The following is a 14,346-nucleotide window of genomic DNA, read 5'->3' as shown; positions in this document are numbered from 1 at the left end:
CACCCAATAAAGAATTACAGATAATTTCATTTTTCTGATAGATTTTTTTAGAAACAAATAGTAGTTCATGCTATTTATATGGAGACTCTTGTTCACTCAATAATAATCCTTATTCAGATCCTATTGTGCTTACAACATTTTTCCAGGAAAACAAAACAGAAAAGAACTAGCAAACAAAAAAACAGCGCTTACTATTTGTGAACTTTCCTATCAAAATACACTCAAGGCTTCCAAGAGAAAAAAACCTTTCTAAAAGACAATAAAGCAAATGATATTTATCCATGAAGGCTCATCATTTGATACTTCACCATAAAATGCTTTCAAATATTACCTCACTTAATCCTCACAGTAAAATGAAGATGTGGGTCATATCTGCATTTTGCTTACAAAGGAGGTTCAAAGAGGTGATACATTAAGTCATGGAGCTTAGAAGTGGTTTAAAGATTTATAAGCATCACATTTATTTGGTTTACAAACCTGTGTTAATTTCTTTATTGCTTAATAGCATTTTCACACATATGCTGGATCTGTTGTAGAGACAAATTTCCATAGAGTTCATCTTTGCATTCTGAATCAATCAAGACCAGGAGGTACATCTCGTAGACAGAGAAAAAGAATACAAATGTTTTTCAGTGTCCTTAAGAGGTTGTTGTCTCTATAGTATCAGAAAATCAGGAATTTTGTTCTTGATAAAGGCCCCAACACATTCTTCTTTCTTTTCTATGTATGTTCAAGAGCCTATCTGTATATTAGCCTTTGAAAATGCACCTTGAGCCACTGCTGCCACAAAGAGAATAGTGACAATTTCTCACTGGCCTAGTAGATGATATGATTAAACCGACCTTCATTCCTCACCTAAGTATATTTTATCTTAAAGTAAGCTCTTTGGGCGCCTCGGTGGCTCAGTGGGTTAAGCCTCTGCCTTCGGCTCAGGTCATGATCTCAGTGTCCTGGGATGGAGTCCCGCATGGGGGGGAAGGCATCTCTGCTCAGCAGGGAGCCTGCTTCCCCCCTCTTTCTGCCTGCCTCTCTACCTGCTTGTGATCTCTGTTAAATAAATAAATAAATTCTAAAAATAAATAAATAAAGCAAGCTCTTCTTATTCAAGTATAACAGTATGTGTAGGGGCAGTCATGTTGACTAGAGCATTAACGTATGGCTGAAGGAAAGAAATTCTTTCTGTATTTTATGTACAAGCTACAACAGGAAGCTTCTCTTTCTCTTTTGCTCTTGCTAGTCTAGTAGCCAATAGAACGTCTGAAAATCACCACCCACTTCTGCAGCCAGATCTAAGATATCTCACTGTTTCTCTCTCATAAAATTATTAAACTATGTACTTTTTAGATGATCTATAATGCACCTCTCTTTAATGCTGGTATTTCCAGACTGATCAAAACCACTTCTGAAGCCTTGTTTTGTTTAGTTTTGCCCTTGCCTCTGATTGTTGTTTTGTTTTGTTTTTAAGGTTTTATTTATTTATTTGTTTATTTATTCATTTATTTGAGAGATTGAGAGGACAGGTGCGATGAGGGGCAGAGGGAGAAGCATCAAGGACTCTGATAGTACGAGAAGGATTTTTTGTGATAGGAACTCAAGCCAAGATCAGTTTCAGGGTACCAGGACTTAATGCTTTGGGAAAGCCCAATGACCTTGCTCTTTCCCACTTCTCTGCAGTGTCTGGATCTCCTGTCTTTTCTCTGAATCGGATTTGCTTTATACCTCTACCTCTTCCTGTTTAAATTCCTTCTTTGTGTTCAGCTTTCTTCAATTAACATATAGTTATTATTAGAACAGTCTATGCAAAATGGTCTGTTTCTTGTTTTGATCACACAGTTGCAAGGGTTGTTATATTTTAGCTCTTTAAGGTGTTCTTTTCACTGAATGGCATTTCCTTGGATGCTCTACAGTTTGGACCTGCATGATGTTATTAATATCTTCTGTCATGTGCATGTGTATCCACAGGTTGTTATAATATCTCACACCTTAGCACCATGTTCTACATAGTCTGTTAACACATTGCACCCAGGAGAGATATGGCATTGTGTTTCCTGGACTCTTGGGCTTCATACATTCACATTCAATATACTCTTGAATCCACTGTTAAAAACAAAAACAAAAACAAAACAGTTTATATTTTATTGAAACCATTCTTTTCATGTTAGCTAATGCTGTCTATCTTCCCAAATCCAATCAACCCTTACTAACCTCACTCAACCTCTTAATAGGATTTACTATAATTGTTCACGTGAAACAGTCTCCTTTCTTGGCTTCTGTGCCACCCATTCCCACTTTGCCTCCCGCCTTGCATCTTCCTCCCCTTTTGCTACCACCTGGTCTTATACCGATGCTGACATGCTTTAGGCTCAAAGGGTGGAGTGCTGCAGTACCCAGTATTTCACCTTTCTCCTACAGTTGTCTCCCAGAGGAAACCATGCTATCCACACAACCTTAAATTTAGGCTGATGCATCTTAAATACATATTTGCTGTTCTTGAGCTTGAACTCTGCACCCATATTCAGTTCTTTGCTTTTTAGTCCACGTTTATCTAATTGGCTTCTAAGGCACAGTGTGTCAAAATCATTGATTTCTCCCCCCCTTTTTTTTTCTCCCAAAGGGAGAAAATTTGTTTGTTTATTTCTTCTACCTCTATCCAGCTCAGTAAACAGGCTTATCAATTACATGATAGATCAAGGACACATACACACACAAACACACAAAGCACACCCAAATGGAGTCCTTTGTAACCCCTCCTTTACTAATGCCACTCCAATAGAAAGTTCTATAGGTTGTATCCAACAGCATTATTTTTTATGGTTCTGTCCATTTTCTTCCTTTTCCCACCTTTATTCAAGATGACATCATTTCTTTTCTGAATCGCGTTTAACTTTTTGCAATCTAAGAGTCAAAGTAGCCATGGTAGAGATGCCGGGGTGGTTCACTTGGTTAAGGGTCCAGCTCTTGGTTTTGCCTTGGTTTTGAGGTTATGATCTCAGGTCATGATATTGAGCCCCACATCAGCCTCCATGCTCAGCATGGCATCTGCCTGAGACTCTCCCCCTCTCCCTCTGCCCCTTTCCCAGCTCATGCTCTCTCTCACACATAAGTAAAATCTCCAAAGTAGCCACTGTGATTTTTCCAGGATATAATTATGTTATTTCCTTTGTTTAAAAATCCCCCCACTCCTTTTTTTTTTTTTTTTTTTTTTTTAAGATAAGAACTCTTTAGCACGTGCTGCATGGATTGCTTGTCCTACCCCTGGCCGCATACCACATCCTTTTGGCCTAGTCACATTGAAACGTACATTGGTTCCTAGACCAAATCAAGCTCTTTCTTTAATTTGGATATTATTCTTTAATTTGGATATTTTCACTTTGGTTTCCTGGATTTCAAATATTCTTCCCCTAGTACTTTGTGCCTAATCAGTTCATTTTTGTTCTGCAGGTCTAGATAAAATGTTACTTACACTGAGGTTAAGGAAGAAGGGAGAAATAATAGAGATTTAAGGAAAGGAGGAAACACTTCCTTCAATAGTTCTAGAAATAGTTTGGAACATTTCTAGAGAATATGATGAGTTGTTTGCTATATTTTTAATTCATATTTATGTTAATAAACTGTTGGATAATGCTGGATAATGTAAAACTCTAAAACTTAGGGGTAGTGAAATAAGCAATTAAATGAATAAAGAAAAGTAATGAGTAATTTATAAGCATAGTGTATGTGTCTGAGTTAGTTGAAGATCAGCTAAAGTAGGCTGACTTTTGTTTGCCAGCTCTGCTTAACTCTAGTGCATTCAGTCATGTACCTGCTCATTTCCTAGGTAGCTCTCCTCTAGGATAGGATTCCTAAACTGGGACAACTTTGTCCTTGTGTCTCTAATCTTCCTTCTGGCTCCAGCATGTTCTTTTTGTGTCAGTGGCAGGGCATAAGAAAGAATAGGCAAAGTCCTATGAAACCTTGGCCCAAATATGGAACAGGACACCATCATTTCCGATGATGATAATCACTTTCAATTACTTTACACCTCATTCTGAATTTTAAAAGTTTTTTTTTGTTTGTTTATTTGTTTTTGTTTTGTTTTGTTTTGTTGTTGTTTTAAAATTCCAGTTAGTTAACTTACAGAGTGATATTAGTTTCAGGTGTACAATTTAGTGGTTTGACACCTACACACACTCAGGGCTCATCTCTTTGCTAAAGTAGGCTGGAGGCAAAATCTGGCAAGAGAAATCCCTGCAATTGGAGAGGGAAGATGATTTGTGGCCAGTAATGCAACCTACCTCTCATTTAGTTTTCTCGTTTTCTCACTCAACAAGGGGGCTAGGTGATGCACATACAATGGTAATTAATTGAAATGTTTTGGTCTTTATTTTATATTTATCTTCAAATCTCAGCTATAATGAAATTCCAGGATAAACTAATCTCTGACATCTTCTATTTTCCTAAAAATTTTGCACATAGAGCAATGAGAATTTTCATTTTTTCTTCCAAAGTACTAAAGACTTCCCAGAGTCCTACTAATATTTAGTTATTAATCCCAATATTCCTATCATCTACTGTTCTATTCATGGAATTCAAAAAGGTATTTTTTTTTAATTTGAATTAGTAATTTAATTAGACATTAATTAGGAGTTAACAGATAAAAATAATTTATGTCAGTTCTATGCAAATATAAAGTTGCCAAGCAAATCTTAGGAGGCAAACACAGAAACTAAAAATATACATTTAAATATTTGAATATGTCTGATTTAATATTGCTCTTGTCTTAGTTTCACTTTCTTCATTATATAATCAAGTGAAAAGAAGAGTTATCTGTTTTTTTTTCCCAAGGTACTTCATTGACTACAGTGCTGAAGATGACAGATGTTTCAACATTGATGCCAATACTGGAACTATTAGGACTACAAAGGTCCTTGATAGAGAAGAAACTCCATGGTACAACATCACAGTGGCTGCCTCAGAAAATGGTAAACTACTTTATGTCTCATAAAAAAAAACTTGTCACTTGTACATAAAGATTTATGCCAAGTTTTTTCTCGGGAGCGGGACTCTTACCCTTTTTATTTGTGGCGCTGGCATCCAGCATCTCACAGAGTGTGCAGAACATATTAGATGCAGTTACTCATTGTCAGATACAATGAATAAATCTCATTTTTTTTTTTTTTTACTTTAATCCCAGCACACTGGTGGAAAGTTGACATCACAGAACACTTCAACCCCATCCCTGAGTCTAAAGTATCTGGTTTGCCTCATAATTGTGAGGCTTGCTCTGTGTTTTCTTTCCATTGCTTGCCTACCATGAAAAAAAAAATTCTGTGAGATTAATATGAAAACTTTTTGTAGACATGTTTTTATTTCTCCTGAGTATATACCCTGAAGTGAGATAGCTCAGTTACACAGAAACTCTGTATTTAATTATTTGATGAACTGCCAGACTGTTTTCCAAAGTAGCTACATTTTACATTTGTAAAAGCAGTGGAGCGTTCCAGGTTCTCTGTATGATTATGAGTATTTGTTATATATCTTTTGATTATAATCATTCTAGTGGGTGTGGGTTGATAGCTCCTTATAGTTTATGTACTTTCATAATGTCCTCTGTTACCAATCAATAATTAGACTACTCTAGCCTTTTATAACCTGCCTATATTTTTGTGTTTTTACATCTGCAAAATTAGCTCAAGTGGCTTCCATTTAGATATTTTTTTCTACATAATATTCTCTTCGAAAATAAGCATACACTAATTACTTTTAAATGACTATTATAAAGAATACATGAGTGGGTTCATTTATGATCATTCTGGTTAATTTTCATTTTCAAAATAACCAGACTAGGAATAGAATTGCATGCTTTTTGTCACCTAATGACAATTAAATGACTGTCAAATGATAAGTGCTGATTCAATATTAGTTAAAAAAATAAAGGGATTAATAGGTTAATATATCCAAGAAATGAGAAAAGCATTGAAAAGATTCAGAAAAGATTATGCACTATTGGGGAACAGGCTCTGTGTATAGAAGACTGAAGGGAAGAATCCCTGGAGAAAATGATATTTGTGAGAAAAAAAAAAAAAAAAACAGAAACTTACTTTAAAAGAAGCTCAAATGTACTTCCAGAGGTATTTCAACCAGAAACCATACTTTAGATTGCTTCTAAGTCTCCTCTTAGTCCAAATAATATTTGCATCGAATAGAAACTAATTTGTGACTATACATTAGTTCATATATACAATGAAAATTATATTATTTGCAATTATCACCAAAGGAAATGCTCCTTTTTACTTAAATCACATCTTAAATATATACTTAATAAGTTATTTTTATTTTTTTGTTAGTACTGCATATGGGGAATGGTTAATACCTATCTATTAAGTAAAGCAGTATAGTAGATCATATTGTACTGGATTATATACAGGATAATTTAAAAAAAAATAAAAAAGCCTTAGGGACACCTCAATTAAACATTAGTAGAAATAATTCAATCCTGAATATAAATAGGTATGTAGAAAGAATGAGCAGTAGATAAGGTTTTATAGTCATGCTGGAGACTTGCTTAAGAAGTGCACATTCATACACTGATTGCTTGACTTAAGTGTCTTATTGAACATCACTGGGGGCCCTTCTAGGTACAGTTGCTTGTAAACATTAATCTCAAATTCAGCCACACTAGCAAAGTATTTACTAATACATCCTGTTTTGGAAAAGTACTTGATGTTTTTTATAAATTATTTTTTAAGACCTTTTTTTTTTTTTTTGTAGAGCAATTTTAGGTCTGCAGTAAAATTAAGAAGTAGGCACAAAGAGTTTCCAAAGAGCCCCCACACCTACACGTGCATTACACCCTCCATTATCAACACCCTCCACCCGAGTGATGTACTTGTCACACCTTTGACACATCATCATCACCCAATGTTTGTAGATTACAACCACCCAATGGTTGTAGGTTAGTTTTGTGGTGCTCTGTGTTTAGATGAAACTGTGGTTGTATGTATTCATTATTATAGCATCATGCATACTATTTTCCCCGCACTAAAAACCCCATGTGTACTGCTCATCCATCTCTACTTACCCTGACCTCTGGTAACCACATTTTTTTACTCGAACAATAGTTTTTCCTTTTCTAGAATGTCATTTAGTTTTAATTACATAGTGTATACCCTTTAAGATTGGCCTCTTCCATTAGTAGTAAGCACATTTAAAGATTTTCCATGTCTTTTTATAGCATACATACTGAAGGACATCTTGGTTGTTTCCAAGTTTTGGCAATTATGAATAAACTACTGCAGCAAAAACATTCATGTGTAGGCTTCTAGATGGACGGAAGTTTTCAATTCTTTCGGGTAATACCAAGCACTGCAATTAGTGAATCAGACGGTAAGGGTGTATTTAGCTTTGTAAGAAACTGACAAAGTGTTTTCCAGGGTCGTTATAGCATTTTGCATTCTCCCCAGCAATGAGTGAGAGTTCCTGTTTCTCCACATCTTCCCCAGCCTTTGCTGTTAAGCGTTCCCCAGATTTGGGTGACCCTGTGGTATAGAGTGCTATCTCATCGCTTTAGCTTGCTTTCCTCTGATGACACATATATATGGAACATCTTTTCATAGACTTATTTGCCATCTGTATGTCTTCTTTGATGAGGTGTCTGTTACGGTCCTTGGCCCACTCTTTATTTTGGTTTTGTTTTCTCATCAGTAAACTTTAAGAGTTCCTCATACATTTTAGAAAATAGTCCTTCAGATTTGTATTTTACAAGTATTTTCTCCCAAACTTTCTTGTTTCTTCATTCATTTGACGTTACCTTTTGCAGAATTAAAATCAGGTTTTTAAAACTCTTCTTAATGTAAGTTTCTGAGGAAGTTGGTGTTCCATGGAATGACATTTAGAAGTTATTATTTCAAAGAACTTTTGGGGGGCTTACCTAGAGTGTTGGGCAAGGAAGAGAAAGGTGCCCCCTTCTGGGCAGATGAAGCAATGGAGCAGGGTTTAAGAGAAAATAGAAAACAAATGAGTTCTGTATACAGAAAAACAAACAAACAACAACAATAACAACAAAAAAAACCCTTCCTCCAAGTAAACGGGCCACATGCTAAGGGACCAATGTGAGAATATGGGGTATCATAAAAAAGTGTGTGGGCCTCTGAACATGTAGGTGGGGCCCAAATACAGTGCAGCTCTTATTTACATGGTGTTTTAAGATTTTGATTTATTTATTTGACAGAGAGAGAGAGATTACAAGTAGGCAGAGAAGCAGGCAGAGAGAGAGGGGGGAAGCAGGATCCCTGCTGAGCAGAGAACCCAATGAGGGGCTCGATCCCAGGACCCTGAGATCATGACCTGAGCCAAAGGTAGAGGCTTTTCCCACGGAGCCACCCAGGCACCCCTACATGGTGTTTGATTCTGCTTTCTTTTATCCTTTGGTTCTAAGTCCAAGTGACTTTTCAGCTTCCCAAACATATGGTAAAGGCAGAAAACATGTGTCTGGTTTTTGACATCTTTCCTCCTTCCCAGCTACCGCTAAACATAGCTGATTGCTATCTTGTTTTTGTACTGTGTGCTTTTACAGAAATATCATCCTAATAAAAATCTCTGAAATACAGAGAACAAGTATTATTTTAATTTTATAGATAAGGAAATTGAGACTCATACAAAATATGAATCTAAATATTTTGGCTCCTAGATCTATGCTCTTCCTAATATGACTCTTTTTTTTTTTTTTTTAAAGATTTTATTTATTTATTTGACAGAGAGAAATTACAAGTAAGCAGAGAGGCAGGCAGAGAGAGGAGGAAGCAGGCTCCCTGCTGAGCAGAGAGCCCGATGCGGGACTCGATCCCAGGACCCTGAGATCATGACCTGAGCCGAAGGCAGCGGCTTAACCCACTGAGCCACCCAGGCGCCCCCTAATATGACTCTTAAGGGAAGCTGATATTCATTGAAACCAGGTTTGGGTCACATATTTTAACTAATTGAGGTTTATTTTATCATTAATTCATTCTGTGGCAGAAGATTATTTCTACAATCTTAATGAAGACACTAAGAATCAGATGAATTCAATAAACTGCCTTTGATTAGAGAAGTAAAAAGTGTATTCTTATCCCATATCACAGTTCTTGATGAAGAAAGTTTTTAAAATAAATACCTGAAATGTTTCTGTTACAGATAGCATGACTTCCCTCCATGTAATCCGTAATTTAGCTCTTTAGAAATTTCTGTTACATTTCTGATTTTGAGTAACAAATAACCTCATGATTTCTGTAGGTCAGAGGTTCAGGTAGGTTCAATTGGATTCCTTGCTTAAGGTCTGGTAAGACTGAAGTCCCGTGTCAGCTGGTCTGGGCTCTTACCTTGAGGCTCTGGGGAAGAAAGTGTTTTAATGTGCATTCTTCTTGTTGCCTGAGTCTACTTCCTTTAGATGTAGTTACACTGAGCGAAATAAGTCAATCAGAGAAAGGCAATTATTACATACTCTCCCGGATATGAGGAATTTGAGAGGCAGGATGAAGGATTTTGGCAGGCCTGGTAGGGAAGGAAAAAATGAAACAAGATGGGATCAGGAGGGAGACAAACCATAAGAGACTCTTAATCTCAGAAAACAAACTGAGGGTTGCTGGGGGGCAGGGGGGTTGTGGAGAGGGTGGTTGGGTTATGGACATTGGGGAGGGTATGTGCTGAGGTGAGTGCTGTGAAATGTGTATGCCTGACGAGTCACAGACCTGTACCCTTGGGGTGAATAATACATTATATGTTAGTAATGTTAGTAAAAATAATTAATTTTTTTTTTTAAGTTTAGTTTTGAAGTCTCCATTTTCATCCCTTGTCAGCTGGGGCAGATTTCTCCTCATGTGGTTTTTACCTCCTTCAAACAAACAATAGTGTGTCAAGTCCTTTTGCTGTTTTGAATCTCTTTGACTTTCTCTTCTGCTACCAGCTGGAAAGTCTTGCTTTCAAATGTATCTACCTGGGCTGCCTGGGTGGCTCAGTTGGTTAAGCATTCACCTCTTGATTTCACTCAGATCATGACCTTAGAGACTGAGCCCCATATCCATTGAGTCTGCTTAGGATTCTCTCTCTCCCTATCCCTCTGCCCCTCCCCACCCTGCACCTGCACATGCATGCTCTTTCTCTAAAATCTTAAAAAAGGAAAAAGAAAAAGAAAGGTATCCACCTGATTAGGTCAGGCCCACCCACCGTCTCTGTATTTTAAAGTGAATGGAATTGGGACTTTAACTACATTAACAAAATCTTTTCACAGTAGTATCTAGGTTCATGTTTGGTTGAATAACCAAGGGACAGGAATATTATTGTGCTGTCTTTAGAATTCTGCCTACTATGACCCTAAAATATCTTAAAAAAAAAAAGAAAGAAAGAAAGAAAGAGAGAGAAAAAAATGAAAGCTTATTCTTTTTACTAGATGACAAATATTCTTTCAGGGTTTTATATGACTCACTACTCACTTTTCCTTTTATATGACTCACTAGTACAATTTCCAGAATAAATAGCTACCATCTCCCTCCATTTCCTTATTTATGCCTAAGGTCAAGATAATGTATAATTTTATCCACATTGCTTTTCAGAAGTTGACTTTATGGTCATAATTTACTAATCACTAAATCCAAAGAGTATTTTTCATTTCTGATCTCCCTGATGTCTTTGTGCTATTTGACTGTATTAATCACTCTCTTTTCACTTGTTATTTTCTACTTTCTTAGCCACCCTTCTAGTACTTTGGTATGGTACAATTTATCATTTCTACCCTAAACTACACATTGATAAATTCACTCAAAATGTATTAATAATTGATACTTGCTAGGACGTGCCGTATGTTAGGCACTAGGGATTTTGAGGACCCTGTTTCACTTTTGAGGAATTCAAGAGGCTCATGCCGAAGACGAGGTAAATGGATGATTGCACTATGGATAATTATTGTGACAACGTTTTTAGGGGCTAGGGAAACATAAAGTCATGATAGTTTAGCCTCTCTAAGAGGATCAGTGAAGGTTTCATGGACAGGATAATGCATGGATTCAGTCTTGAGATGAAGGGTGAGGAAAGGTTAGCCTGCATTCTGTTTCCAACTATACCTACATTAGTCAGGGCTCTACAGAGAAACAGAACCAATAGGATTCAAATCTAGAAGGATTTAGAACCAATAAAGAGACTTTTTTTCTTTTTTTAAGAAATTGGTTCATAAGGTTATGGAGGCTGGGAAGTCAAAACTTTGCAGAACCAATATCCCAGTCAAGTTCAAAAGCCAAAACCAGAAAGAGCCACTATCTTAACTCAAAGGCAATCAGGCAAAATAATTTTCTCTTATTCAAGGGAGGGCCAGTCTTTTTTCCTAGTCAGGTCTTCAACTGATTGAATAAGGCCCACTCACATGGTAAAGAACAATCTGCTTCAATCTATAATTTTTTTAAATGATTTATTTATTATTTTAAGTGATCTCTGCACCAAACGTGGGGCTCAAACTCATGACCCCAAGATTGAGAGTCACATGCTTTACCAACTGAGCCAGCCAGATGCCCATTTAGTTCACCAGTTTAAATGTTAATTTAATTCAAAAACACCCTCACAGAAACAAACAGAAAAGTGCCTGACCAGATATCTGGGCACACCATGATTTAGAAAAACTTGTTGTAGTATAGTATCTAGGGTTTTATCATGCTCCCTAGGTGATTTTCATAAATGTTAAAGCTTGAAAACCATGTGCTTAAGTGATTCTAAAGCAACTTATTATTAAGAAACATCGCTTCCAATCACAACATAATTTATGTCACAGCTCCATTTAGTACTAATACCAAAGACAGAGGTATACACATATGTTCTGAATTTTTCTTTATAAAATTTGGCCTTCTCTGTTTTCAGCTTAATTCTCAGAAAAATGTATATCATACTTTTAGTCACAGATACTCAAACAGGCCATGTTCTTTGAATAATTGTATAATCCTTTCATCTCTCAATGTTCTCTGCTCATTCTGTTCTGCTTTACAAACCTCTGTTTACTTTTAAGAACTATTTTACATGTCAGAACATCTGTGAAATCCTCAAAGTCTCAGGAAAATTTTACAACTCCTCCCTCTTTATTCTAACTTTATGCATGCCTTAAATTGAGCATTTATCACTTATTAGGTTTAAATATGGCACATCACATTTTATTGTAATGTTTGTCCTGTGATTGTGAACATCTCAGATCTAACAATCAGGTCTAGTGTATCTTTATCCTAGTATTCACAAATACTAAGAACATTTCCTGACACATCAAACTGTTAGATACATGAATACTTTTTGTTCTTCATTTCTGCACCTACCTTAACTGCCCCAAAACTTTGTAACTTACTACACAGTTCAATGATCATTAAATTATATATATTTCCCATTTTGCCTAAAATATCTTATTTCTCCTTGTTCTGTGCACCATATGTAAGAGTTTATCCTGATCAAAATCGGACGCTCAGTGTTCACTGCTTGCCTGATAGATGTATTTCCAAAGGAGCCAAAGTCAGGGAGCTGCTACTGTATTGATACTTCTAATGAACCCGAAAGTTTTTGGCTCTTACCAGAGTTCACGAATTAAACAACACTGCTTGTTTTTTGCACTGTTACGATGTTTGCCTTAGCTCTCCTTTTCACTTCTCTAAACAAATTATATGCTTATCTCAGTCCAGAAACCAATGTTTAGTGCTGTTTAGTTGTTGAATGCTTCTTGTTTTTTCTCCTCAATTCTTATGCAACATTGCAAACATATTCAAAGATTAGTATCCATAAATTTCAAATTTAATCTAGTTGTAACTTTAGATGATAGAAATTAAATACTTTTATGGAGTATTTATTTGTAGTGTATATGTCTGTGTTTTAGTTACCTTTTGCCATGTAACAGATAAATGTAAAATATCTAAAAAATAATTCAATCTGTTCTAAGATTTAAAAGAAACTTACTGGTCCACATACCTGTAAAGTTCTCAGGCAAATTAGGTTTCAGGGTTATCTTGATTATGTCCCTATCTCTATTTCTCTGTGAGTTTCTGTGTTCTGCTTTCCTTGTTGTTTCATCTTTTGCTGTAGTGTTGCTATATTATAGTAACAAACAACAAGGACTCTGCTTACTTGCCACATGGTAACAGAATGAATGGCGCCCGAAATTGGGTTACGTTCACCCTCATGTACAATCCAGGGTGAAGTTGTCACTTCAGACACTCTACAAATACTGCTGCAGGGGCATCTGGGTGGCTCAGTGGGTTAAACGTTTGCCTTCAGTTCACTTCATGATCCCTGGGTTGATGGAGTCTCACGTCCAGCCGGGAGTCTACTTCTCCCTCTCCTACTGCCCCTCCCCCTACTTGAGCTCTCTCTCTTGCTTGCTCTCTCTCTCTCTCAGATAAACAATATACACACACACACACACACACACACACACATACATACATATATCTCCAATTAGGCCTGAACTAATCTCCATTCACTGTTTTTAAAAATTGTATTTAATACATAATATGAGACCGTAGTAGGTAAATGATGGCAAAACGTATAGGGTTATTCACATTGGCTCAGGACCATCAAGGCTTATTTCTTATCTTTACCTGCAGGCCAATTCCATTCAAAGCTATTCAAACCTCTTTTGAGTTCTACCCATGGGGAGAATTTGATATATACTACGTTCTAATTTTTGATGCTTTTTATATAATATGCCGATACCTTAAGGGTTTGTAAAAACTGCACTATCCCAATTTCAGTATCAAATTCTGGAAGAATCAGAACAAATTATTTCATTCATAAGGAACTTGAATAACTGAAACAATTATATGCAGCATTGCTAAATATTTCTTTTATAGTTTTCCTGGCTTTTCAAATTTCCAATATCTTTTCCAATTTCCTTACATATGTCAGGTCATCTTGCTTCTCTAATGCTTATCAAAAAGAACAATCAGAAAGGGGTTTCCATAGTTTCCTGTCATCAGATCTAGCAGCCTCACTAATACTGTGGGCATTAGTTTCCATAAATCTCTGGCTTCCTTCTGTGAATGGGGTCTCCCTACCATGTTTATGCTCACCACTCCATGCAGATCCTAAAGCCTCACTTTTCTTGTTCACTCAGTCATGGAACTGTCAATTCCTCTCCTATCTCTTCATTTCCCCCCTTCATAATTCCTATGCCCTCAAAAATAGGCTATAATTCTAACTGAAAATAAAATGTACTCAAGCAAACAAAAACGGAGACTCTTCCAGTTACAAGTTCATTATCCCGTTCCCTTTCCTCTAAACCTCTTGGAAGACTTGCCTGTATTCACACCCTGCTCCCTCTGTCTCCATGCTCTTTAAAATTCACTCTCAGGGCCACCTGAGTGGCTCAGTCTGTTA

The 14,346-nt window shown here is 36.5% G+C and overlaps 1 protein-coding gene across 6 annotated transcripts in view; it reads left to right on the top strand.

Annotated features, from left to right (window-relative positions):
* CDH18 (cadherin 18) overlaps positions 1 to 14,346 on the top strand; it is a 981,465-nt gene that overhangs the window by 907,321 nt on the left and 59,798 nt on the right. For all 6 annotated transcript variants that reach the window (XM_059173691.1, XM_059173693.1, XM_059173692.1 and 3 more), the window contains one exon: positions 4,825 to 4,961. In XM_059173691.1, the coding sequence (XP_059029674.1) occupies positions 4,825 to 4,961 (137 nt within the window). The remainder of the gene's footprint in view (positions 1 to 4,824; positions 4,962 to 14,346) is intronic.

The sequence above is a fragment of the Mustela lutreola genome, chromosome 5, assembly GCF_030435805.1.
Source record: "Mustela lutreola isolate mMusLut2 chromosome 5, mMusLut2.pri, whole genome shotgun sequence".
Taxonomy (NCBI): Eukaryota; Metazoa; Chordata; class Mammalia; order Carnivora; family Mustelidae; genus Mustela; species Mustela lutreola.
The sequence above is the reverse complement of the archived record's forward strand: the minus strand, read 5'-3'. Positions and strand labels throughout refer to the sequence as shown.